This window comes from Centruroides vittatus, unplaced genomic scaffold (assembly GCF_030686945.1).
Source record: "Centruroides vittatus isolate TY-2023 unplaced genomic scaffold, ASM3068694v2 scaffold_386, whole genome shotgun sequence".
NCBI lineage: Eukaryota > Metazoa > Arthropoda > Arachnida > Scorpiones > Buthidae > Centruroides > Centruroides vittatus.
In genome coordinates, this window is record NW_027122706.1 from 2,344,358 (window position 1) to 2,371,850 (window position 27,493).

At 32.3% G+C, this 27,493-nt stretch overlaps 2 protein-coding genes across 3 annotated transcripts in view; both read right to left on the reverse strand.

The window, feature by feature from the left end:
* The window catches only part of LOC136988719 (uncharacterized), an 86,801-nt gene that overhangs the window by 37,981 nt on the left and 21,327 nt on the right, over window positions 1–27,493 (reverse strand). For both annotated transcript variants that reach the window (XM_067286673.1, XM_067286674.1), the window contains exons 5-7: window positions 13,495–13,594; window positions 11,370–11,413; window positions 7,435–7,512 (exon numbers count right to left, since the gene is read on the reverse strand). In XM_067286673.1, the coding sequence (XP_067142774.1) occupies window positions 7,435–7,512; window positions 11,370–11,413; window positions 13,495–13,594 (222 nt within the window). The remainder of the gene's footprint in view (window positions 1–7,434; window positions 7,513–11,369; window positions 11,414–13,494; window positions 13,595–27,493) is intronic.
* LOC136988749 (tigger transposable element-derived protein 4-like) lies at window positions 17,486–19,185 on the reverse strand. The gene has a single exon (XM_067286712.1). It carries the CDS (start codon window positions 18,533–18,535, stop codon window positions 17,645–17,647), a length of 891 nt encoding a protein of 296 aa, XP_067142813.1. The 5' UTR covers window positions 18,536–19,185; the 3' UTR covers window positions 17,486–17,644.

Sequence of the window (27,493 nt, forward strand, 5' to 3'; positions counted from 1 at the left end):
AAGGAGTACAGAATTGCCTCCTTGTACAATGGTTTGCAAGGTAGAAGGTAGAGAGCTTCAGCTGACCATAGACACAGGCGCAGCTGTCACTTTAATTTCTAGAGCCCTATTTCCCGATATAACACAATTACCGCGCGCTGAAAGTAGAGCAGTAGAGTTAATTAGCGTTACCGGGCATGTTATCGAGACATTCGGAAAGTTCAGGTTAAAGCTCCAAATCGGGCGTTTGATCTTCTTCCACGATTGTTATGTAGTGAACCCCGAGATTACTAAGCCTAATGATGGAATCTTAGGTAGAGATGTTCTCGAAAAATACGATGTTACAATCTCGGTTAAGAACGCGAAGCTTAGTTTCCCGTCAGGAGACACGGTGACCTTTTCGGGTTTAACCGAAATAAAAGAAACCGACGACAGTTCCAAACCAAAGGAAAGCGTTGAAGTTAATAGCGAGCAGGCTAACTCAAAGACACGAGCATCGTCAGAAAATGATGAAAATTTAGCTAGTAATAAAGACAATAAAATTAGAAAAAACGCGGAAATGAAAAAGAAAAACAAACGGGTGCAAAAGAATAAGCGAAATTTAAGACGGGAAAAACAAAAACAAACAGCAGTTAATAGCATAGAGCAGAGAGAGGACATCCCAAAGGAAGTGACGTTAACAGACGATTACGTCGTTCCTCCGCGATCAGAGGTTATTGTAGAGGGAAAAGTCCATCCACACGCGACAAATCAGATAGGAGTAGTTGAACCTACACCCTTTGAAAGAGAAGGAGTTTTTGTTGCGAGTACATTAGTAAATACCCGGAAGCAAGGTAGAATACCTGTTAGAATTTTAAATACAAAAACGCGGCCTGTAAAAATCAATAAGGGAAGTAAAGTAGGAACTTTTGTCTTAGCGGAACAAGAAACACAGCAAGAGGCCGAGCGAAATGAAATGATGCGATCAAATGAAAATGAATTAACTAGAGCTCAGTTTGCAAATCTGTTTAACCTTAACGAAATAGGAAAAGACAAACTAACCCCTTTATTGGACCTACTATACAAATATAAACACGTGTTTGCGAAAGATGATTTCGACTTGGGCTATTGTGATTTAATAGAACATAAAATAGATACAGGGAATAATCCTCCTATTTGTCGTGCCCCATACAGAATCCCTTACGCGCAAAGAGAAATAATGGACGATTTAGTAGAAAATATGATTAAAAGTGGGGTGGTTGAACCGTCTACCTCCCCTTGGTCAGCACCGGCCTTATTGGTCGCTAAGAGGCCGCAAGGCTATAGATTGGTTGTAGATTACCGTCAATTGAATAAAATTACAAAAATAGATCCTTATCCTTTGCCCCTTGTTCAAGAGTCATTAAGTTTACTAGGAAAGGCAAGATACTTTTCCACGATGGACACCCTAAGTGGATATTGGCAGTTACCATTAGACCCAGACTCAAAAGAAAAGACAGGATTCAGTACCCCGTCAGGGCATTACCAGTTTAACCGCATGGCTATGGGACTTTGCAATGCAGCTGCAACCTTCCAACGTCTTGCAGATTTGATACTAACGGGCTTAAAACACAAAATCTGTCTGGTTTATATGGATGACATCCTAGTGTTTAGTTCTGACGTCAAATCGCACTTAGAGCGCTTAGAATTGGTCTTTCAACGTCTGGCAAGTGCAGGGATAAAACTTAAACCCAAAAAATGCAGTTTCTTGAAACGACAGATAAAATTCTTGGGACACGAAGTGTCGGAAGAAGGCATCCGACCCGACCCAACGAAAATAGAGTGCGTTAAAAATTTTCCCCGACCACAAAGTGAGAAGGACGTTAGAGCATTTTTAGGATTGACAGGTTACTATAGGCGACATATTTCTCAATATGCAAGGATTTCGAAACCCCTTTCCGATTTACTGAAGAAGGATGAGAAATTCCATTGGACCGAGAACCATGAAGCAGTATTCGAAAGGTTAAAAGAAACATTAATATCAGCCCCATTACTACGATCACCAGACTTCGATAGCCCCTTCATATTGGCAACCGATGCATCTAACACTGCGATAGGTGCGGTGTTGTCGCAGGAAGATGCGCGTGGAGAACTTCCGGTGGCTTACGCAAGCAGGTTGCTCAAACCAGCCGAGAGGAATTATAGTACCACAGAGAAAGAATGTCTAGCTGCAATTTGGTCAATCAAACATTTTAGACCCTATTTGTATGGAAAAAAGTTTAAAATTATCACAGATCATAGACCCCTTAAATGGCTCATTAATGTTAGAGATGAAAGTTCTAGACTAAGTCGTTGGAACCTAGCGCTCCAGGAATATCAGTTTGAGATCATACACAAACCAGGCAAAACGCATACGAATGCTGACGCGCTGAGCCGCTTGCCCATAACGAAAATAGACGAAATACAACCGATATACAGTAAAGCACAAATAAAAGAGCAGCAATTAAAGGACCCCTTTTGTGAACAGATTAGACAACAACTGAAGGGAGACCCGTTCTCCCAGGGAACAAATTCAGACATTAGGAATTATTATTTAGACGCGGATGATACGCTCTATCATAGGAAAGAAAATCCCGAGAGAAACGAAAAATGGGATAGATTGGTCATACCCAAAATCATGATCGACTATGTTTTAAAATTATTTCATGATATCCCAAGTGCGGGACATTTAGGCGCGAAAAAAATGAAAAAAAAATTGCAGACACAATTCTTTTGGCCTGAGATGAACAAAAACATTACGCATTACTGTGATAGTTGCCAGGAATGTGCAATGAGGAGAAGGCCCCAACACGGACATCAAGCCCCGCTGCAGACGTTCCCTCGAGTATCGAGACTCTTCGAACGCACTGCGCTGGATATCCAGGGTCCCCTTCCTAATACTTACAACGGCAACAAGTATCTATTAGTCTTCATTGATCATTTTTCTAGATGGGCAGAAGCCATCCCTTTGCCTGATATCACCGCAAAAACCGTGGCGAAAGCGTTCGTCACCCAAGTTATTCTTAGACATTCAGTCCCAAAGCAATTGCTCACAGATAGAGGATCAAATTTTGTCTCTAAAGTCATGAAGGAGGTCTGCGAATTACTACGCGTGGAAAGGCTTCTTACTACCGCTTATCACCCCCAATGTAACGGAATGGTCGAGCGATTGAACAAAACATTGATCGACATTCTAACGCACTATGTTGACGCGGATCAGAGAAATTGGGATGAGATGATCCCCTATGCTCTCTTTGCGTACAACACAACGGTACACTCGAGCACCAATGAAACACCCTTCTTCCTTTTATATGGACGCGATCCGACTTATCCTTTTGACATAGTGACAGAACCCAATAGACCCCGATATGATATAAGCGAAAATTATGCGAGCGAATTACAAGCGAGGATGACCTCAGCTCACAAGTTAGCTCAAGAGCACGCGGAGAAAGCGGCGAATGATAGGAACACATATCATCAGCGCAAAAATAAACCCTATAAATTTTCAATCGGAGATAGAGTTTTCGTGAACGAAGTAGTTGTTCCCTCCGGTTTAAAGCGGAAATTAGCCCCTAGGTGGCACGGTCCATACAGAATAATTGCAGAGACGAGTCCCGTAGATTTCATAGTACAACACATCCAATCTGGAAAGAAATTGCACACACATGCTAACAGATTGAAACCAGCGATCGCTAGGCTAGAATTTGCACCACCAGAGGCGAGAGAAGACAAAACAAACGCGCAAGACATAAATTTGTCACCCCAAATCGTAGCCCAACCACAGATAGAACCAGTCGACCCCTGGGATGAGATTATTCTAGAATCATTGCAGCAGAGACAGACAAATATCGCGAGCTCCACCAGAGAAGCGGAGGCTGATCAGCCCCCGACCCTGTCGCCACCTGCACACCCCTATGCACTCCGAAGTCAAGGACCAGTGAGTGATTATCCCTGGGTCCTCCCTAAATCATCGGGAATTGTTCAGCCGAAAGTGACGATGGTGCAAGACGCGGACGAGTCCGAAATGCCACAAACTGAAAGTCTCCCGCGTTTGCCACCTAACACTCCAATCGGATTATTCACCAGTTGTAAATGGTAGCTTCTCTTTCTTATGAAAGAGAGGATATCATCGTCCAGATGGAGTGAGGTCCAATGTAAAAACGCGTGCGCATTTAGACAAATTGTCGCGTAAACGGAACTTTAGTAATGTGAACCTTTTTGATAGATAATGGAGAAAAGACTGTAAAAATTTACTCGTTCTTGTTGATATGTGTCGCCAACGAAATTTTGAATTTTGTACCTTTGTCGAGAAAAGGAATTATGTTTTGTTGGAAAGAATGAGATGTGAAATCAAGATTCACACACGTGGATCAAAACCGAAAAAATTGAAACCGAATCTGAAACAAAACTTCAGCAGGAAAAACATTGTCGCGAAAAACAATCAAGCAAAATCCCTCATGGATTGAGCGATTCATATAGTCCAACTGTGAGGAAAATTGATCCTCCTATTTTAAACGCGCGCGAGACAATCAGGTCTGTCACAAGGAATTGTAACAGTCGAATGAGTGGACTCAACGAAACATGACGATATTCGGAGATGTCGAAGTCGTCATCAAAATCAACCACCCAGAGTCAAACATTCAACAGAATCGAGGAAAATGTCCCCTCAGGACTACGTGACCTTGATTTGCGGTAATCTGCATCGGAAACCGATAGCAGAAACTGTCACGTATTCACCCGGAAAAAGCGCTGCCTGCAGAGGATGACCAGGTTGTTAGACACCCACCGTCCTTGCAGACATCCTTTCATTCCTTGTCTAGTACAAAATGGAGAACAGTCGCTCCAAAGTACTTGACGAGATTCTGTTGGAAACCGGAAACTTCTAAAGAAAAAAAAAATGCACCTCGGAAGACACGTGACCATCGGACATGAAGTCAACACGTCCACGTGTCCCGGAAGTAGCAAAGAAACTTATTTTCTGAGTGACAGACCGACCAGACAAACCCCTTTTCGGCCTTCTGAAAGAAAATTGGAACCATAGGGATTGATATGGATTGCTCGAACGCCAAATGAAAAAAATATATAATAATTTTATGTTGTCAAAATAATCCGTACCTTGACAGAAGTCAAGAGATGTTACACGAACTCATCAATCAATTGAAATTTTGTACGATCAAATGAGAATGAGATGTTAAAAAAAAACACACGCGCACACACACACCCGATTTCAATGTAACGTGAGATCAGACACGTGCGAAAGAACAACAAAACTGTAGACCATTGTTGATGTTATGTCACTTCCGAAAAGACGGAAGCGTGGACTGACAGCTTCTAGAGCCGCCAGGAAAAATGTCGCTAGCCTCGAAGCCACATTTTTAAATGGCGGGGAGCCCTGTGAAGTCCCAAAAACGGGTTAACATTAATTATTTATATTAGAAAATTGTTAAAACGAATGTCGAAAATCGTCCATTGTTAAAAGGGACAAAAGCCGATCAAAGATCGTATTAGACGCGTTAGTCATTTGAAACCGCGACGCATGAAAAAAAGGAGAAAGATGTCAAAAGGCAAAAAGAGCCTAATGTAAAATAAAACGCAATAATTGTAATGAGTAATGATTGTAGACGAATGTCCTCCAGTATAGATGGACCTTTGACAAGTCGCTCGTATACGAAATTTAGATCATTAAAATTAGGAAAAAGGGAAAAGTTAATTATGAAAAGGAACATCATATCGAAGCATTAAATTTCAAAAATCTCTCAGATTAGACAACAATGGGGAAAATATGAGCGCAAGTTTCAAAGTTCCATCAATTCTTTCCAACCTGAGTAAACGGAGGGTGTCAAGTAGATTTGTCGAGGTGGTTCTTTCTCGTGACTCGAACAGGGGTCGTTTTTCGCTTGGAAACAAGCGAGGGACCAATCGAGAAGAGAGAAAGGAAGGACGTGGAGCCAATCAACATGAACAATACGAAAAAGAGAGATTGAAGTAATCGCCGAATTGGAAGGACAAGAGACTTTTCCGAGAGGTTTCAAGGGAGACAAGAGGTGTTCCAAGGTGTCCATCGAAAGGTCCGCCGACGCCAACCGACGAGTCGCTGCACCTGCCGCTGCCCCGGGGCCTTCTATCGAGCGACGATAGGAAACACATCGGCACAAAAACGTTCGAACGTTTACCTTTGTAACGATCTGTGCATAGTGTGAGTTGTTTTATGTTTAAATAAACGAGTTTCTTTGTGAGACACTTATTGTCTGTGTCATCCTCCCTCACACCCACACGCGAACGACCCTAGACCATCCTGTCGCGGGATTAAAGATTCCCCCCTAAAGGTCGGCGAACTTACACAGTTATTAACAAATGTAATATTGTTCTATGTTCATTTTTCTATTTCTCTTTTTATTATTTTATTTTTTGCAAACCTTTCAAATTTCATTTTACATAACTGCCTAAACTGCTATAAATTTTTGTTATCAATAATTCAAAATAATTATTTAGGCTCAGCTTTCTTCTGATATAACTTTGAATGTTCTTTCTTTTCATTTAGTTCCATAAATTTATTCTAGGCAATTTTCTAAGTATTTTTATTAAAAATATTTTGATACATCAGCAATATACATTAACAAAAATGATAATATATATTGCTGATGTATCAAAATGATAATGATAAAGGAAATTTCACTTAAAATCTTCATATTATATAGTTTAATTTCCAAAAATTAATAAAAAATTACTTTATATAAAACTAAATTGAAAAAAAAAATACTAATTTTTTTTTAAAAACACAAAACTGAATGACTTGAATGTCTGAAGTAATCTGTTACAGAAAATGCCAAAAATGTGAAAAGTCAAAATTAAAATACTTGTAAACAAACCAACTGAAACCCGATATATAGCAAATAGACATCCACAACTGCTGCAAATAATCGGGCTATAATTTGGAAATGATGATTTTTAATTACAAATGAATTTGCTACTAGAGGGAAGCATTAGGTGCCATTCTTTTCTTCCAGTTTAATCTAAATTATTTAATTAAATATTATAATTATTAATTTTAATACGTGATGGCACCTAACTCTTCCCTCTAGTGTCAAATTCATTTGTAATTCCAAATCATTATTTCCAAATTATAGCCTGATTATTTACAGCAGTTGTAGATGTCTATTTAAAATACTTGTACAAATATTTATAAATGTACTAAATATGAACATCTAAAAATAGATTTTCTTTGCAGAAAAATACTTTATAGATTAGTTTTTAATTATAACTATTTTTATATAAGTTTTCAAGAAAATACAGGATTTTTATACATTTTGAATATGCAATATAGTAAATTTAACTTAAGTAATATTGTGTTTCGATACAACGTTTTAGATATATTTAAATTTCTTTAAAAATGTCTTACCATAAAAAAAATACAAAATACAGAAAATAATCCTCTTCATAAATTTAAAATTTGCATACCAATCAGAAACTTGATGCCAGTCTGTAAATATTCCTCCTGTTGATTGTGCTCCACATTCAACAAGATGGCCTGCCAGACTAAATAAAAAAAATTATTTTTTTTTTAAATAAGAAATCTATTATTTTCATATAAACTACATTAAATTTCAATAATAGATTATTATATAAGTTAATTGTGAAGTTTTCAAATATACATTTTTATAAAACATTCAAAATCAAGTTTAATTTTTACAATGAAAAATACAGAATGAAATACTAGTCAAGTAATTACTAGTCATTTAATTGATGTCATCAATAAATTTAATATTGTATAAATAAAATAGCATGAAAGTAGTTAATTCATCTATAAAAATTTAACTATTAAATTTATTATGATAATAAAAAGTTGGTTCTTCTATACTCTCTTTATATCACCTTCTCATTCCATAACCACATTCCCATCCACTAAGTCACAGTTCTGCATTTATTGGCTGTAAACTTTTAAAACAGATGCTAATTTTTTAATTGTCAAATTGATATCAAACCTGCAGTATGATTTCAATTTACAAGTACTCAATATACAAGAATTTAATACAAAAATGATTTTCTTTTATTCTTCTTCCTGAGTGAGATGAGTTGAAATATTTGATGCCAAGCATTCACCAATGTTTACAATGACAAAATATTCTAATCATAAGTGCAATGAAATTGAAATTTTGGTCTTCTCCCATTAGACAACCGATATCTTTCATTCTCCATTTTCTGTTTCACTTACGTTGTGTCTTCATTTGAAGATACTTGAGCAGTACAGTAAATATCTCTACATTACAAATCATTTAATGATAGATTAAAATTTCATTAATTAAACAGAAATTTTATTTTTCTTTATTTTACTTGCTCTTTGCTTACTAATCATCTTAAATAACTTTTGTTTTCTTACCATTAATTAAGGAAATGTTTGATAACTTACATATTTGCTTCTCTTATGTTATATTTGTTTCTGTCATTTTTTATTAGTTCCTTTTATATTGTTGAATAATCTAATCAATACTTTCATTTTATTTATTTCATCCTGGATAACTAATTCTTGGGTAAATAGATGTTTCATAGAACTTTATTATTATTTGGAGAACATGGATATGGGAACATATATGCCAAAATGAGATACGAATTTAAAACCATAAAAATAATAAAAAAGCTTATCTGTATTTATGAAAGGTTTTTAGGAACAAGGTAAATTGTATATTGGGATTATACTGTATTTCACACAGATGTAGTAATTCACTATTTCTAACATTCTGTAGCTGTCAACTCTACACTCTTTATAGCAGAGATTAGAGTTAGCAGCTACAAAAACATTTTTAAAGAGCTGCATGCAACTCCAAAACTACGCGTTATTGACTACTGCTCTAACTGTGTGACAAAATACTTTTAAAATAGCCAGATTTATACTTATATTACAAAATTTTTTAGTTATTAAGGAAAAAATAAACAGACAAATTGCATAAATTAAACTATTTTAGTTTTGAACAACATATAGTTAAACATGTCTATCACAAACATCTTTTTCTTAAAATTTATTTTTTCCCCTTGCATTTTCATCCTAAATCCAATATATTTTCCATGTTTATCTCAAATAATTTTTCCCCAAAATTGCTATATCTCAAATTATAGTTGAGAAACATCTCTTGCAATACATTACATAGTAGCAATTAACATTGCTTTTCTCTGGCTATGAACTTGGCTTGCAATATTATTAGTTGAAGAAATTCAAGCATCAGAAACTATTGACAAAATATTTCTGTTAGGGTATGTCAAAAATATTCTATTTATACCTAATATAAGTACATACTATTAATATTAATACAATACCACACCTCCAATCAAACCCTTTACTGTTTATTGTGTAGGAACCTCTATAGATCAAAACTTGTCTAACTCAAATTTTTTTCTCATTCCTATGAGGTTCAAGATACAGGTTCATTTATATTATCTTTTCATAAGATTGTGACATTCTGAGAGGAGGGTATGAAAGTAATTAAGTAATTAAATAATTAAGAATTTATTTTAATGTGTCGCAAAAAAACAGAGAAAAAAAGATCAACGGAAAAATCCACACACATCCTATTTCTTGAGATTTCTTAATAGATAAAACAGACCGAATATCCCTCAGAGTTAAACAATTATTGCTAAGGTTGCAATACAAATCCTGACCTTAGTCACCTGTGGCAATTAATTCCATTTGTTTGACAGCTGTTATCAATTTTATGAAGTAAACAATACTGGATAGAAAAAGGTAATAAATTTGTCGAAATGTTCGATTTCTGACAATTAATATAAACAACTCCCAGACCCAGTTTGAACTTAGAATGTATTACATCATAGACAGCATTAGTCAGCTTCCAAGCAAATGTGTATAAAAAGGGGTCGCAGCTGAACCTCAGGGCAATCTTCAAAAGAGGCTACCAGAAAAAAACTCCATTCGAACCTCTCCTGGACTACTATATCGAAAGACTGCTTGGAACTCGACTGCCATGGGCCCAGAGGTATTTACTTAGAGTAGATAGAACTCTCTCTCTCTCTCTCTTGTAATAATTTGCTCTCTGTTGTTAATGATTTACTCATTGTAATAATTTACTCTGGTTGAACACCGGAACCTGTGATGGTATATTGACAAGGGCGTGTTCATTGATGTCGCGCTAATAGGACAAGCAACCTTCTATTCTGTATTGTATCTTTCATTTTGTATCCTTTCTGTATAATCTTAGTTGTTTATTAAATATGTTGTTTTATATCCAGTGCATGTCATCCTCGAGTACGGCCAACACCTTATCACAACCTCGCTAACCCTCCCACTCAATTTATCACCATCCATTGATGCAGTGATGGAACTCACTATCCCATTGCCGGTAAGCAAGGTTGAGCTTGCAGCTGTACATCCCCTCGGTTCTCACAAGATAAATTTCAAAGACTGATACTAATCAATTGTAAGTAAGCCAATTTTGGGGGTGAGATTTAATTAATTCCATGTCAGGAAGGCTAAAGTTGTCCATGTGTGGGTAATAGTGGCAGAGACAGAAATAAGTGTTTTACAAAAAACCCATTTATTATAGTAAATAGTAAGCTTACATGTGTGTTGATTGGGTGGCTAAAATTTGCCATCAACAGGATAATTCTGGCACAGTCCATGAACAATAAAAAGTCTGATTGGTTGGTTGGTTGGTTGGTATGAAAGGTTTGGTGACAGCTCCAGACAGAGATGACATAGGAGAGGTGTCGGCTAATTTTGAGTTTCTCGATGTGATGTTGGGATGCTTCGGATGAGCAGGAGTAATCCAGAGGGTATGATGCAGATAATTTGCTGTAGAATTTTGAGGAGAACACTCTGGCGCATTGACACATGGTGTCAGCATTATCCAAAACAAGTGCAATGTGTCCTTGATTGCTGGGGATTATATCAATCTCCGTCTTTCGATCAGCCATTCTGATTGGATGATCTTCCTCATCTGCACCTTCCAAGTGGCTGGTCCCTCATAACTAAGTGTAACGGGACTCCTACCTGGAGCGTAGGAAAGGTCAAACTCAAAGCTGAATTCAACCTTTCAATCAGAAATGGACAACATTTCTTTCACAATTTATGACTCTGTGCCACAGTTTTAATATAAACAAAGGGTGTCGGACTACAAATATTTTTTCCTTTTAAACAATTAAATTCTTTTTAAATTACTGATTTTTGCGAATTTAGTGACAGTTTGGACCTGTCCGGGATCAATTGCAGCTTTTTTTACACTAAGTTACAATTTAATTTACAAGAGAGGTTTTCTATAAAAAATTACTCTTGTATATATATTTATATATTTTCATAAAACAGCTATTTTGAGCTAAAGTTAAGTATAAACAACAAAATTAAAAAGCAGTTATTCATTGATAAATTACAAATATTTAAATCAGCTTACCTGCCTGATGCCAGCTTATCCCAATCATCAAGTTTCCATTTAAACTAGAATATAAAAAGCAGAATTTATAAAACCTGCACAAACTTTTTAATATTTTAAATACAATAAAAAATGTCCAATATTTTATTTTTCATATAAATTTACATATTTTCTTTATTCAAATAAAATGTCTGTTTTTGAAATAATAAAGAATTTAAATTTTACTTTCCCAGCTGTTACATATAACAGAGGGAAAACACGGCAATCAGTCAAGAAAATGATCCACCAAGATTTTTACATTTTTGGACTTGGCACCTTGAAACGTTGAGAAATAAAAAAAATTCAGGTTTTTTTTCTGTATGTAGTGTGTGTGGGGGAAGGCAAAATTTTGTTCACGCACTTTGAAGCTTAATAACTTGTACTTTTTGTCAAAATTTTCTGAAATTTTGCAGGAAAATTTGTGTACTAAAGGCATTGATGCTATTAAATTTTGGTGATTAAAGGTCAAGGGATGGAGTGATAGAGGAAGTCACATGTCATATCTAGACTAGGGTTAGACTTAAAGATTTTTCTCATTATTAGCATTTGCAATTTTTTATAAAATTCATCTCTACCCTCAAAATTAAGTTTTTTACCATTTTATAATAATTAATAATAAAAAAAGTTCTTTTTAATAAAATATCATAAAAGCCGGCACTGCCAAATGTTGCCAGGAAAGTTAAGCAACTTGCTGGATTTTTTAATCATGTTTCTCAAAATATTTTAATTAAAACTGCATATCAAATTAAATAAGCTTTTTGTTATTTCTTCAGTTATCAAATATTCAAATATGACTGTTTATGTTGATTTATGAGCAACTTTATCAATTCTATTATGCAAATAACTGTTTTGATTAACTGCATTAAAGATAACAAACATTTGCTTTGAATACAATATCATTGACCATATAATCCAACTGTTAATTGATGCAACAAGCAAGTATATTAACAAAACAAATAAAAAATGCAATTAAAAAATTAAAAAAATTATTAAATAGTACACTTAGACAAAATGGCGATAATTAGATATTCTAAAAAAATATATTTATGAATTATTACTTCTCTGATATTCTTTAATTTTTTTAATTTGTGATAAGTTTTGTTCTTTTATGAACTGAAAAGTTTGTTCTTAGATTATAAATTTTCATAAATAACAAAATTGAAAGAAAAATTTTAAATGTGATATAATTCTCTCTATAATATTACATATTAAATTTTTATTATATATGAAATGTTTTACTTATTTATATCTTAAATTCTGAATATAATTATTTTTTTAGCCAACATACTATACTATATTTTATATTTGTACTTTCAGTAAATATACTAGTTCAAATAAAATTCAAAAGTCAAATTTTTTGTAACAGGTTCAAAAAAACAAATCTCAAAAAATTACATATTTTCATAAATAAATAAATTTACTAATTGAAATTTTTTATACAAATTATGCAACACACAATACTGTATATTAATAATGATAAATCTATTAAGAAAAAAAAAATTAGCATTTATTCAGTTTCTATTACTAACTTTAATAAAACAGAATAATAGCTATAAAAATGTAAAAACATACAATATTGAAGACTTGTGATAAAGAATACAAAAAAAAAAAATCATTTGAAGTCTTTGCTGCAGAAACTTTTAAACAATTTGCATAAGTACAGGTGACAAAGAGCCCATAAAAGGTCGACTCCACCAGTGTTAATTGTGTTCCAGTGATTGCGAATGGATGTTTAGAAGTCTTCAACTTTGTATTTTTTTACATTTTGAAATATATATTTTGTCCTGGATTTTTTAATTTCTTTCAATGAATAAAAGATATTATAATTTAATTCATAATCACAAGTAAAAATTCAGTTGACAGAATTAGTCAATTTATTATTACTGTGATAAAAAGTTATTGTTTATTTTAAAATTAAAATTAATTATGAAATTTATTATAAATTGATTAGAAATTCAATTATTTTGTCCAAAAGCATTATTTCTGACTACATTAATACCTTCATCTTTATGGAATTCACCTTACATGTTTTATGTAATAAATCATTTATTATCCCATTTTAATCATATATTATATACAATAAACAATAAATTAAATATAAACTTACATTATGTATAAGTGGACCAAGTACTATTGCACTATCAACACAACGTCCTGTTATTACTACTTCAGCTCCTTTGTCTAAAGCTGCAGATATTGGTCCTGCTCTAATAATAAAATAAATAGTGAAATAAATTAAAAATTTCAAACATATGGCAAACTTTATTACTATAATTTTGTGTGGATAAATGGTTAACAGTGTTTAAAAAGATCATTTGAAAGCAGATGCAATGGTGTTATATATTGATTTTAAATTGCAGTTTTTGTTTATCCAAGTTATCAAGAGGGTCTTTAAAAAACATGAAAAATCTTTTGTGCGCCACAGATATTAATTTTCAATTTTGATTTTTCCCAAAACCAAGAACTATGCATATATATAAAACTTATCTTTTAGTTTTCTCCCATTCATTTTCTATATATTCAATTCACACTTTAATTGATATTAAACATTTCTATTTGAATTTGCATCTGAAAAGCTGATAAACTTTCAGTAATTATCTCCTATCTACAAAATAATGTCATTTCAGAGAATCTTGACAATAAAGACCTGTAGTTCAATAATTGTTATTCTAATAATCTACAAACTGTTAGTTTTTTCATTACTATAAAACTTAAAGTAAATTTTGAGGATAAAAATAATTTACATATATTTAAAATAATAGCCCTTGTTTGACTGAAATGTTTCATTTTGTTTACAAACAATAGCATTATTTTCCTCAATTTTGCTAATGAAGGCAAAACTAAAAAAAGATTTCATTACAGTTTTGATTTATTTACTTCATTTCTTAAACTCTGCAGTGCAGAAATTCATTTTATGTAATTAAAGTCATATTTATATAAAATTTAAATTATTATTAAATAACTTTCAAGTTAGAAGTTAACAGTAGAATAAATCTTCATGTAGTTTTTCTAAATATAATTGAATGAATGAAACAATTTAAATGTCCTATTGGATGGTTTGAAATTAAAATCCATCTGTTATTTTAATCAAATAAGGTCTCACATTATTTTTGGAACAGGTTGATTATTGAAGGACAAAAATGTTTTTATCACATTTTGGTTTCTGTTTTATTTACCAAATAATATTAATTTAATACATAATAATATATAATAAACTATCTTTCTGTAGAAGAATTGACTTTTTCCTGTGAAAAGGGAGGATGAAGCCTCACAGATATAGTAAATCTGCACTACAAACAAAAACAAACACTGTAAGCTATTCTGCATAAAACAAGACACATCACAATTAAAAAGTGTATTAGCAATACAAAAAAGTGTTCTAGCAATTTTCTGCAAGGATATGCACTGTAACTGGTTATTACATTAAAATTTTCTTAAAATCTAGCATTGTAATATATGAAAATTCAAACAATCAATCAAAATATTGCTAATTTTTAGAAATCTTACAAAAATCTAAGTGAAAAAATTAACTGACATGTAATCTAAACTGCAAATACTATAATTATATAGCAAGATAACATTATCAAGTTATTTCAGCTAAAACTTGAGTCAATCTTTGCTTCTGAACATAATCTACAACCATATAATTTACACTATATTAATATTTTAAAAAGTTTTGTTTAATTTGAATTTAATATGTAACCAATTTGGAAAGCCATAAAAGATTTTTGTATTTAAAAGAGATTTGAATCAAGTACTTCAAGACAGTAAGTTTCTTGAAAATAAGCAAATTGTGCTAAAAAATTTCCAAAATTATTTTAATAAAATTTCTGGTTAAATTCTTTAATTAATTTTAAAATTATTAAACACAAATAATTTTTTAAATACAAATGTAAAAATGAAACAGTTTCATATATCATCAATTTTAATTAATCAGTAGAACTGAACTAACTCATCAGTAGTATGTTAGATACAAATAATAGAAGAAAACCAAACACTTTTGCCTTTTTTTATTAAAGGCTTTTTCTAATGTGGTATGAATATAGTGAAACCTGGTTAACTCAAATCAGTTGGAAAAAATTAGTTTTCCAAATTTACTAATTTATAGAACTCCCACAGTCATTAGCTATGGTGTGCATCGTAAATATAGTTAATACCTGCCACATCCTTCCAACTACCAGGGTATATTAATTTAATTTAACAATGCCATTGCTGCACTTATTTGTAGGGCTTCCATCCTCTCACTACTTAATATGTAAAAAATCATAGATTATAACAACAGCAACCTGCAAAATGGGCTATATGCATGCAAAATTTAAACATATCAATGACTGGGTACATATGTCACTCTTCCCACCCACAGCGTTGATTGCAGAAAGAGAGAAGCTTACATTTATAACTCTTTCCATTCCAAACCTAAGGCCCATTTCAATATGCATTACCAAAATTTTAAAGAATTGTGGGCTTATTCTTTCAATTAAACTGCAAATAACCTTGTGCACGCTCTTCTGCAATGACAGAGATGTATTTTCCACACTAGAAAAATCAGAAGTTTATTTGGTTCCATTACAACAATCACATAGCAATGTAAATATTTTTTACATTGGGGCCGCGACAAGAAAATTACAAATCTGTCTTACTGAAAACCAGAACGATATCTGTAACAAATGCACTACAGAACTTTCTAGAAGTGTGGGGAATAGAAATTATGTACTGAAATGGAATGAGACTTTGCTGCTAATGCAATGTGTTGACAAAAAGTTAGTTTTATCTAGGAGGTGTTATTTATTGAAAAATTGGAACCCAGTAATAAATCTACATTGGATCTTCCAAGAATTTTGGTATCACTTTTAAAAAATTTAGGTATTTAATATTTAAGTTGTCATGGTATGATCTATTTGTCATAATTCTAAATTTACTAATGACATGTAAATGTTTATCTTATTACTTTATCTAATTTTATTGTTATATGCACATACCATTCTTGTGCCTATGTTAGTTTAAATTTAACTTAGAAAATTCAAATTCCATTTTGAATATTTAACATTGCATTAGAAAATTTGTATTTCATTTTCAAATATTTAACATTGCTTTTTTAAAAATTTATCATAATGTTCCAAAGTTATGTTCTTCACCTGAAGATAACATTGATAAAATGTTGAAAGTGCATGCATTGATGTTATAATAAAACTGTTTAATGCTAATAGACAGTAGTTATTTCTTGTTTTAAAGGACTTTCTGAACTAAAACAATGGTAATCTCTTTGAATCTCAACTGCAATGTCAGCAACATCTTCAAACTTTGTGAATAAACAATGAATAACTTTCAGGCTGTGGTGATAATTTGAAATTGCATTTTGGATTTGTCTTTATTTCTTTTTGTGTCTCCTCCATATGGTGTTTTATGTTGTAGAATAACATATTCCACCTATTGACACATTTAGGAAGTAAAGTTTTTATCATGTAATCCTTCTCCTCATGCCTTGAATAGTATACAAAGTTTAATACAGTTTAACTCGTTTATAATGTCATCCATGGGACTGGTAGTTTTTTGACGTTATAACCGAGTGTCGTTATCTGCAGGGTCATAATTTCAGTCCCATAAAAGTACCAAGTGCGTTTAAGAATCTATTATAAAATCCATCTAATTTAATATCATATGTATAAAAGTGCAAACTAAATGTTTAAATAAACTTTATTTACATTATTATCTCTAAATTTACAATGATGTAATTAAAAATTTCAAAAATTATCTTTTATAAGAAATTTTTATTTGTCTCAAGTTTCGATAATGGCGGCACTTCTGGTTTTGAGAATAATGTCAAATCAAAAGGCAACAAAAGGTTAAATTAATGTATATCAATTAAAAAGAAACAATAAAAATATTCACTTAAAAAAAGTCAGTTATTTTAGATTGTAGGCATTTTTCACCTAAAAATTTTTTATCAATGTCATTTTCTAAGTCGTAGGTTTTGTTCATTATTTCCGATGAAGTTTTCTGAGACCTGTAAAACATTTTCAATAATCTTATTGCATTACGTGCTTCCCTGGTTGACGGCACTGCAGTTTCTCTGTCTGATGTTTCATCATCTTTCATCATCATCATCATCAGCCACATTTTTTTCGTCTGAAGATTTAATTTGCTCAATAATATCTGCATCTGTATAAAATTTGGATGTTATTAAATTTTCATCTACACTCTGATATTCAGTAGCAGCAGATGATAAAAATTTGCTGTTTTCTGAACTCTGAAGTGTTTTAAATTAAGTCTGATAGAGGAATGTCGTCGTCCTCATTATTGTCATCTTTCATAAATGTAATAGCTGTTTGACTGTTACACAATTTTGCATGGCGAAAACAGTTTCTTATTATTAGCGAACTAACCTTAAACCAAGATTTTTCCAAAAAATCAACTGCATCTAATAAAGAAATTGCCGTTTTATTTTTATCTTCCATATTTGTTATAAGTTTTTGTAACAGAATTTTTCTGAAATGACATTTAAGGCTTCTTATAATTCCTTGATCCATTGGTTGAAGTACGCTAGTACAATTCGGAGGAAGGAATACAAGTTTAATGTTCTTTAAATTTTCTAAAATTGGATGTGCTGGGCAATTATCGACAAGGAGTAAAACTTTTTTTCGTTTACCAATAAGTTCTTTATCCCATTTTCGAATTTCTTCTTCAAAAATCTCAGACGTCATCCATGACTTTTTGTTGGCTTTGTAATTTACTGGTAGTGTTTTTATGTTTTTAAAACATCTTGGATTTTTTGATTTTCCTATTACAAGAAGTTTTCTTTTGTCTGTACCAGTCATATTAGTGCAAACAAAAGCTGTTATCTTATCTTTCGCAAGTTTTCCACCAACACACTTTTCGTTTTTAAATTTAAATGTTTTATCTGGTAAAAGTTTGTAAAATATCCCAGTTTCATCTGCATTATAGATGTCTTCATCTGCATATTCTCCCCTTAATTTAGGCCACACATCTCTCAACCAGTTTTCAACGTCCAGTAAATTTACACTTTTTGCTTCTCCACACACTTTCCCAAAACTTATGCCGTGTCTTTGTTTAAAACGGTTTAGCCATCCATTAGAACATTTAAAGTTAGTATCGCCTAGTAGTCGTCCAAATTCTTCTGCTTTTTCCATTAATATCGGTCCATTTAGTGGTAAGTTGGAACTTCTGCATTGGTTTAACCACTTAATTAAAGCGGCATCAATATTGACTTTTTCACATAACTTAATTTTTTTCACTTGTCCCTTGCCATCTTGAAAACTTTTCAAAATTTTCTCTTTGTTTTTTATTATTGTGCATACTGTAGAATTTGCTAAACCAAAGTCTCTGCATACATCTGCCTATTTTCTTCCACCTTCAACTGCTTTAATTATTTCTACTTTGCAGTATAACATTAATGCTTTCCTTTTTAAGCTAGACATTTTATCTGACTTGACGCTAAATTACAACACGAGTAACTATGCAGACTAACGCATTGTCATGTCATTTAAAGGGGTGGCGAATCTCACCCCACCGAAGTCAGGTGGTGAGAGTACCACCCATAGTCATTCTAGGAAGTGGACTGACCCTAGGGACCGAACACTTAGTACTTTTTGTTAAATAACATTCGTAACCTAATTTTGTAAATTTGAGAGTGCTTCAAATATGACGTTAAAACAGGGTTTTATGTTGTTACAAGTGGGTTTTTTAACATTATCTAGTATAGTAAAATCGTGGAACCAATAAAAATTTGACGTTATATTAGGGTTGTCGTTACATCCGATGACGTTATAAACAAGTTAGACTGTACCATTCTGCTTTTTCATTGTGGCTATAGAGTTCTCTAGAGATACTTTAACTGTAACCATCTGATATTATAATTCAACACCTTGTCTGGTACCTGTTACTGGTGCATTCTGTGAATAATAACTAACATTTCAAACTGATAAATAGTTCTTCTTTAAGTAAAATGTACAGAATAACTAATGGAACACACAATTAGAATGTAAATATTCAAATTAAATTGAACATATGCCTGATGAAAGTTGTTACAAAGGATATGTGCATTTCATGTGTAGATAATGGCCATTAAAGGTCAATGGCCATAAGGGCCTGCCATGCCACCGATAAATTTAGCTCATCTTTTTGGTTGATGCATGTGGCGTTGTGGTTTGCTTTATAAATAGATATGACTTCTAACCATTTTATGATGACCTTGGCTTGTTTAAATGCGGTCTCAATATCAGGGTCAGAGACATAAATAGCAAGGGCTGTGTTATGTCTCCCAAGCTGAAGGTCTGCACAGTGTTCACATATTCTGGTTGCTAAGGGTCATTTGGTTGATCTGATATAAATGAGGTCCCTGTCACATCTGTTGTCTTTTAGAGGAACAGAGTAAACCTCAGGGAGTCTGTTATGTTTGGGAGAGTCTTTCCCATTGCGGAGGATGTCAAAAATCATGGGACATCTCCTGTATGTTATCCACATGTGGTGTTTGTTAACAATTTCAGTGTACAATGATTTAATGTAGGGGTTAAATGTGACAGAGACACGAGTTTCACTGTCCGTTCCATTGTCGATGGTTGTATGGGTGGCAAAAGGGTGCAGTGAGTGATGGTAACACTCAATCAAATGATGGGTCAGAGCAAACCACAATGCCACGTGCATCAACCAAAAAGATGAGCTAAATTTATCGGTGGCATGGCAGGCCCTTATGGATGCTGACCTTTAATGGCCATTATCTACATACGAAATGCGCATGTCCTTCATAACGACTTTCATCAGGCATATGTTCGATTTAATTTGAATATTTACATTCTAATTGTGTGTTCCATTAGTTATTCAGTACATTTTACCTGAAAAAGAACTATTATCAGTTTGAAACATTAGTGATAAACTTTATTATTCACAGAATGCACTGGTAACAGGTGCAGACAAGGTGTTGAGTTACATCCCTGGTGAGTAGTAGTCAAATGACACATACGAATCACAAAAATTGTCAAGTAAATAATTTTATAAATAATTTATTAATACTTATCTTGTGATTGGTTGAATTTTGATATAAATTAAATTTTAAGATATGGTAGAATTTATTTTAATGCTAGGATCGGTCATGGAAGCATACGGTTTTATTATTACCTACGACAGCAACAGAAATTATTCTGTTTCTCCGCGTTTGTACAAGTCACTCGATAGCTGCATTGCTGAGGTAAATAATTTTTCTTTCGATATTCCTGATAGTTTTCCTATTGTTTTGCGTTATTTTAAAGTTAACGGAGAAATATGGAGAGGAGATGGAAAATTTGGTTTTGTAATTGTTGATGATGATGGAAGAATTAACGAAGTTAGTAACAACTTATATCATTCGTTCGAGGAATGTTTGGATGTTATGAGGGAAGTTTATGTTGAAAAGAATAAAAAGAATATATTAATATTTAGAGAGATAAATTGTGGATCAAGACATTATAAATTTACTAAAGTTCATAAAATCGATTGATATGTATTTTAAACATCCAAGTAACTGCATAATTGCTGGACCGTCACAATGTGGAAAGACTACATTAGTAAGAAAAATTATTCGTTGCAAAATTTATGATAAATCATTTAAAAAAATTTTATGGTGTTATTCTGTATATTTGCTGTTTTATCAAGACGAAAAAGAAATTACATTTATGTATGGCTTACCTGAATCTGTATAAGGATGGGATTTGGTAATAATTGATGATTTGATGCACGAACTGGGTTCAAAAACTGCGTTTCTGTTTACAACAGAGTCCCACCATTATAATGTAAGTGTGATCTTGATAATGCAAAATTTGTTTCCAAAAAATAGAATTATGAGAGATATAACATTAAATACACATTATTTGATTTTATTTAAAAATAATCGGGACGAAAGTCAAGTAAGTTGTTTGGGCAGACAAGCTTTTGCAGGAAAATGTAATTTTTTTATGGATGCACATAAAAAAGCAACAGAGAAGGATTTTGGTTATTTGTTATTGGATTTTCATCCCAAAACAGACAAGAAACTTTCGGTGCGGGATTCGATTCGTGTTTTCCGGATGAACAAGGTATTGTTTGGATATACTTACCGATAAAATGAAAAATGTAAAGAAAAATTATCATATGCTAGCATTTTTAGCCAAAACTACTCCTTCTCAACGAAGAGCAATATTGAAAGAGGCTACTCCCAATCAAGTTAAAGTTTTGTGCGAAATATGTGATAATTTGCGGAGGGGAAATATACCCACTAATGTTCATAAATTACAAAAATATAAAAAAATAATTAGGAAATTAAGTGAAAAACACGTCCCTTTAAATACCAAAATAAAAATTTTGGTTAATCAATCTGGCGGATTCCTTCCTCTTCTATTGGCACCACTTTTGTCTATGGCAGGAGGATTAATTGGTAAAGTAATAGGAAAAAGAATTTAATGGCGAAGCAAATGGCACTGGTTCCTCCCAAATTGTTGGCTGCGTATCAAATTAAACCTGAAATAAGAATTGGAAATAGTATCGAAGAATTACTTGAGAGTACTGATTTATCTGACGATAGTAAAGTCAAATTATTAAGTCAGTTGATTTCGAGATATCAGAGAATTGTCCATAAACCGAAAGAGCCGGTCAGAGTGTCCGTTGTATCCAATGAAAAACTGCCGGAATCACTCAAAGAAAAACCTGCTGCTGACGATAATGGTGAGAATGCATTTATTAAACAAATAACTATATCTGTACCACAACTATATCAAAAATATATTCCTCACATAATTGACAAATTGAGACAAAATCATTACAGATGGAATACAAAGGGTGAATTAACAGTTAGTGGCAGCCCCATTGTGGGTAGTAATATGGTGGATTTAATTTCCCATTTAATGAGAAATCGAAAAATGCCATCTCTCAGTTGGCTTTAACGTTTTTTGGGAAGCTGTAAGGAAATTAAATGTTCCCAGAGAATGGATAGGAAATAAAGGTTTGGCAACTCTACCCGAAATAGGCGAAAAACCAAGATATCAACTGACACCCGTCGAAAGTCCTGAAGAAATTTTTTCTACAATTTCTCCAAGAGTATTTTACCAGTGGAAAAAGTCATCGAAAAAGAGGAAGAAGAGTCCTGAATGGAGAAACTATTGAAATCAATATACTATAACCCGAAATCTTCGGCATCATTTGGAGGAGTGAGTAAACTAGTTAAAGCTTCTAATTTATCGAGATCTACTGTCAAAAAATGGTTATCTTCTCAACCTGTTTATTCTCTACATAAACCTGTAAGAGTTAAATATTCTCGAAGAAAAACTAAAGCTTTTCATCCTAATGATTTATGGCAGGCTGATTTAATTGTGTTAAAGCAATTTTCCCGATAAAATAAGGGCATAAAATATTTATTAACAGGAATTGATGTATTTAGTAAATATTGTTACGTTGTGCCAATAAAGGATAAAAAAAATAAATCTGTTTCAGAGGCATTTCAGATTATTTTTAAACAAAATATTCCCAAAAATGTACAAACTGATAAAGGAACAGAATTTTATAATAGATTAGTAAAAAATTTGTTTAAAAAATATAAAATAAATCACTATTCAACTCATTCAGATACTAAAGCCTCTGTGGTTGAGAGATTAAATAAAACTTTACGAAATAAAATATATAGATTATTTACTTATCGTAATTCTTATCAATATATTGATAAATTAAACGATATTGTAAAAGGATATAATAATAGTTTTCATAGAAGTATCGGGATGGCTCCATCTGAAGTTGGTCCATTGCATTAAAGTACAATTTTTGGTAAGCTATATGGTATAAAAAGGAGAAGTAAATTTAAATGTAATATTAGTGATTTAGTTCGAATTTCGAAAATATGTAAAACATTTAGGTCGTGGATATTTGGCTGGGTGGACTAAGGAAATATTTGTTATTCACGATCGATTTCTATCGCATCCTCCGACTTACATATTAAAAGATACACACTAACGAGATTTTAGAAGGAAGGTTCTATACCGAAGAATTACAAAAGGTAACAAAATGATGCAATCAGACTTTTTCGTAACGTTAATAAGTAATGCAAGTATGGACTTGTTTCCTGGGAATACACAGTCCCGTTTTATGGTGAAAATGATTCCCCCTATTAATTTACATGGAAATTGGAGTGTTGGACTTACAGAAGTTATTATTCCAAGAAATTGGTTTAATATATCTAATCATAATAATGATTACGTTGTTACATTTGAAGAAACTGTAAAAGAAAAAGATGAGCTACTGCCAGATAAATCGTATATGATTCCATTAGGTGCTACTACAGATGATAAAAGGAAATTGATTAATATAATAAATGAAAATATAATTAACCCCTTAACGACCATTGACGTGCATAGACGTCCAAACCCGAGATAACTCGGGCAAAATTTTATAGCTTTACAAAAAAACGGTACTTTGGGACCCGGAAAAAAATTTTTTGATCTTTGGAATGTTTTCTAAGTCTCCAAATTTTTTGAAAAATTTTTACCCGCGCGAAAAAATTTTATTGCGATTTTAATTAACCTTTAATGACCGTAATTAACGCTTAATTGTTTTTTTATGGGATTTTTTTCTGGAACTTCATTCATCCTTCTAAACTTCTAGTGCGTCGATTTTACTTCGGTAAAGTTATTTAAAGCTATTTTCTGATGTCAAAAACAACATCCAATAGTTTTTTAATTTTTTTAATTAATAGATTTTTTTATAATTACGTTTAATTAAGTCGGGGGGGTCGGAAATATCAATTAAAATCGTAATTAAAAAAAAATATTTAGAAATATACCACCATCTAGTATTCACCCTACTTTTTACCCTTCTCCTCCCGAGAGTTTCATGAGAATGTCCCGCGAAAGACGACACCAGCTGTTCTCAAGGTCATCCAGCTGTGTAAACAATGACTCATCAGTGTCAGATTTCGCGGATAGGCGAGAAAAAGGAAATTGTACTTTGAAGCTTTTTCTTCAAAATTAACACATTTCTTTCGTTTTTTTTTCGTTTTTATTATTTTTTAATTATTTTTAATTATTCTTAATCATTAATTTAAATTTTTACGGGGAAAATTCGGTGAATAAGGAGTTAAAATAACAGATTCTAAATTAGCCAAATTTATTTTTGACGAAAATAATCAAACTCTAAATATAAATGTAAAAGATGTGCATGAGTTGCATGTCACTGTAGATCATTCGTCAAAATTACTTTATATGCTAAATTTACCCAACAAAGATATTGTATTAAGGGGTAGTTCAATTTATAATTTTCGATTATCAACACACGATTACTCCAGACAATTTTTTACTTTTGTGGAAAAAAATAGAAAAAAACAAGTAATTAAGAAAACTTATAGAGATGAAAAGATGTTTATTCCTATTGGGTTATATTTGTCTCCTGAAAAATTTCTAGGAATTTTTAAACATGTAAAATTAGCATTACTACCAAATAATAAGGTTATTTTAAAAGTTCCATTGAATATTTCTGTAGAATTTGGAAATGAATTAAAAGATTTTCTTGGGTTCACAACTGTAAAATTTCCATCCGGTGAATATATAAGTCACTATCCTATTGAAATGTCCGCAGGAATTTCGGAAATTTTTATTTATTCAAATATTATTGCTTCTCATCATGTCGGAGATATAACTGCACCACTATTAAGAGTTATACCAGTTATGACTGAGAAAGAAGAACAGATAAATAGAGTTTACCCAACACCTTTGTATTTTCCGTTAAAGAAAAATTATATTGATACTATAGAAATCGAACTGAGATCTGTGGGTGGAAAAGAGATTGTTTTTTTTGGAGGAAAAACAATATTAATTTTGTCTTTTAAACAGTTATAAATATAGCCTAATTTTATTTGCTTGCATTAGTTTGTCTTTGAGAGGGGCAAAATGAAGCTCGATCCAAAAGTTTGTATAAATTATTTACTGCAATCAAGCAGGAGGCACCGTATGGACTCCCGATTTATTATTCAGACACCGTATAGAAGGAGGAAGAGGTTATTTTTCAGGCCCCCAAATAAAACGTGGTTATGGATTTTTTGGAGATTTATTTCGTAAATCTATTCCTATTCTTAGTAAAGTTGGAAAATATCTGGGACGAAAAGTATTAAATCTTGCCACGAGCATTGGATCAGATGTAATTGTGGGAAAATCATTTAAAGAGTCGACAAAAGCACATTTAAAATATCGGCAGCGAAATCAAAGATGATATAGTTAAAAAAGTACAAGGTGGATCGGGTATAAAAAGAAAACGATTGAGAAGATTAGTTCAGTCACAGAATAAAAGACGGAAAGTACAAGATATATTTACCGAATGAGAAAATGGACCCCCATTCGTGCCCCTGCACTAAAAGTGAGTTGGATTTATTTAGTACCGTTTCGACTCAACTCGCTATTGACAGTACATCGGAAGTTATAGTTCACCCAATTGCGACAATTTCTGACAGTCGTGCACCTATTGAATTTTATGTATCCGGTTCTGGTGAAAATTATATCGACTTACATTCAATTTATCTGCATGTTCAAGTAAAAATTGCCAAAAAGGATGGAACAGATGTGGGAGCTGATGAAAAAGTTGCACCTGTTAATTATTTTTTAAATAGTTTGTTTTCACAATGTACTGTTTTTCTAAACGACAAGCAAATTATTTCAAATGTTAATTACTCCATATCGGGCGATTTTAGATGCCCTATTATTTTATTCAAAGGATGCTCAAAAAACATTTTTAACAAGTGCATTATTTTATAAAGATACTGCGCAATATATGGATTCGATAGAAGAAAATAATGAGGGATTGACTAAAAGATTTAATGTTGCTAAACAAAGTAAACTAATAGATTTAGTAGGACGATTACATATTGATTTGTCGCATCAACCTAAATTGTTAATTAATAACGTAGATTTAAGAATTAAATTGGAAAGATCTAAGGATAATTTTGCTTTAATGGCATCTAATGATAACTATAAAATTATTATTAAAAATGCATCTTTAAAAATTAACAAAGTAGATGTTAGTTCATCTGTTCAAATAGGCATAGAAAAAGCATTGCAAACGGGTGTCATAAAAATGCCATTTCGAAGAGCAGATATAAAAGTTTTTACTTTAAGTAGCGGAATACAGTCTACTAATATCTCAAATGCAGTAATTGGGCAATTACCTTATAGAATGACTATCGGTTTAGTTTCTAATACCGCATTTAATGGAAATGTAAAATATAATCCTTTCAATTTTAAAAATTACAATTTAAATTATATATGTCTATTAAAAGACAACCAAATGATCCCATCAAAACCGTACACTCCTGATTATACAAATAGCATATACGCAAGAAATTTTATATCATTATTTGAAGATATAGGATGTATTAATCACCATAAATTTACAAATATATCCTACCGGGATTACAAAGATGGCTATACTTTATATTCTTTTGATCTTTCTCCCGATCGTTCGGCATCAGAATCGCATATTAGTGTAAGCGAACAAGGAAACATATCAATTGAATTAAAGTTTGCAACCGCTATATTAGAAACTGTAAACGTTATTTGTTTACTTGAATATAATAACACTCTTGAAATTGATCACTCAAGGACAGTATTTGTAGATTACTAATGAATACTATTACGTTATGGAAATTGGCCTCCAGTGACCAAAAAATTAAAAGAACTTTCGGAGGAGTTTTTGCATCTGATGATTTACCCGTTTGCATCGGTAAATATAAATCATTTATAATTAATCTAGACGAAAAAAATAAGCCTGGAAGTCATTGGGTATCTGCATTTTTCGATGGAAAAACCTGTTTTTACTACGATAGTTATGGAATGAAACCAACAAAACCAAAAATTATTACATTTGTTAAACGAAATTCCAAAAATTGCTGTTGGAATAATATTGTTCATCAGAGTTTATATTCGATGAATTGTGGATTTTTCTGTCTGTATTTTCTATATAAAATGAATAGAAACCAATGTTTAAAAGAACTGAGTATAACTGATAAATTTTATAATGATGAATTTGTAAAGAAATTTGCTGAACAACATCTATATTTGGCACGCCCACCGACTATAATGTATAATCAATGTTGTAATTCAATGAATAAA

What these genes read in the sequence shown, in the direction of transcription:
- LOC136988749 (XM_067286712.1), bottom strand. Translation starts at nt 18,535, where the DNA reads ATGGAAAAAGCAGAAGAATTTGGACGACTACTAGGCGATACTAACTTT.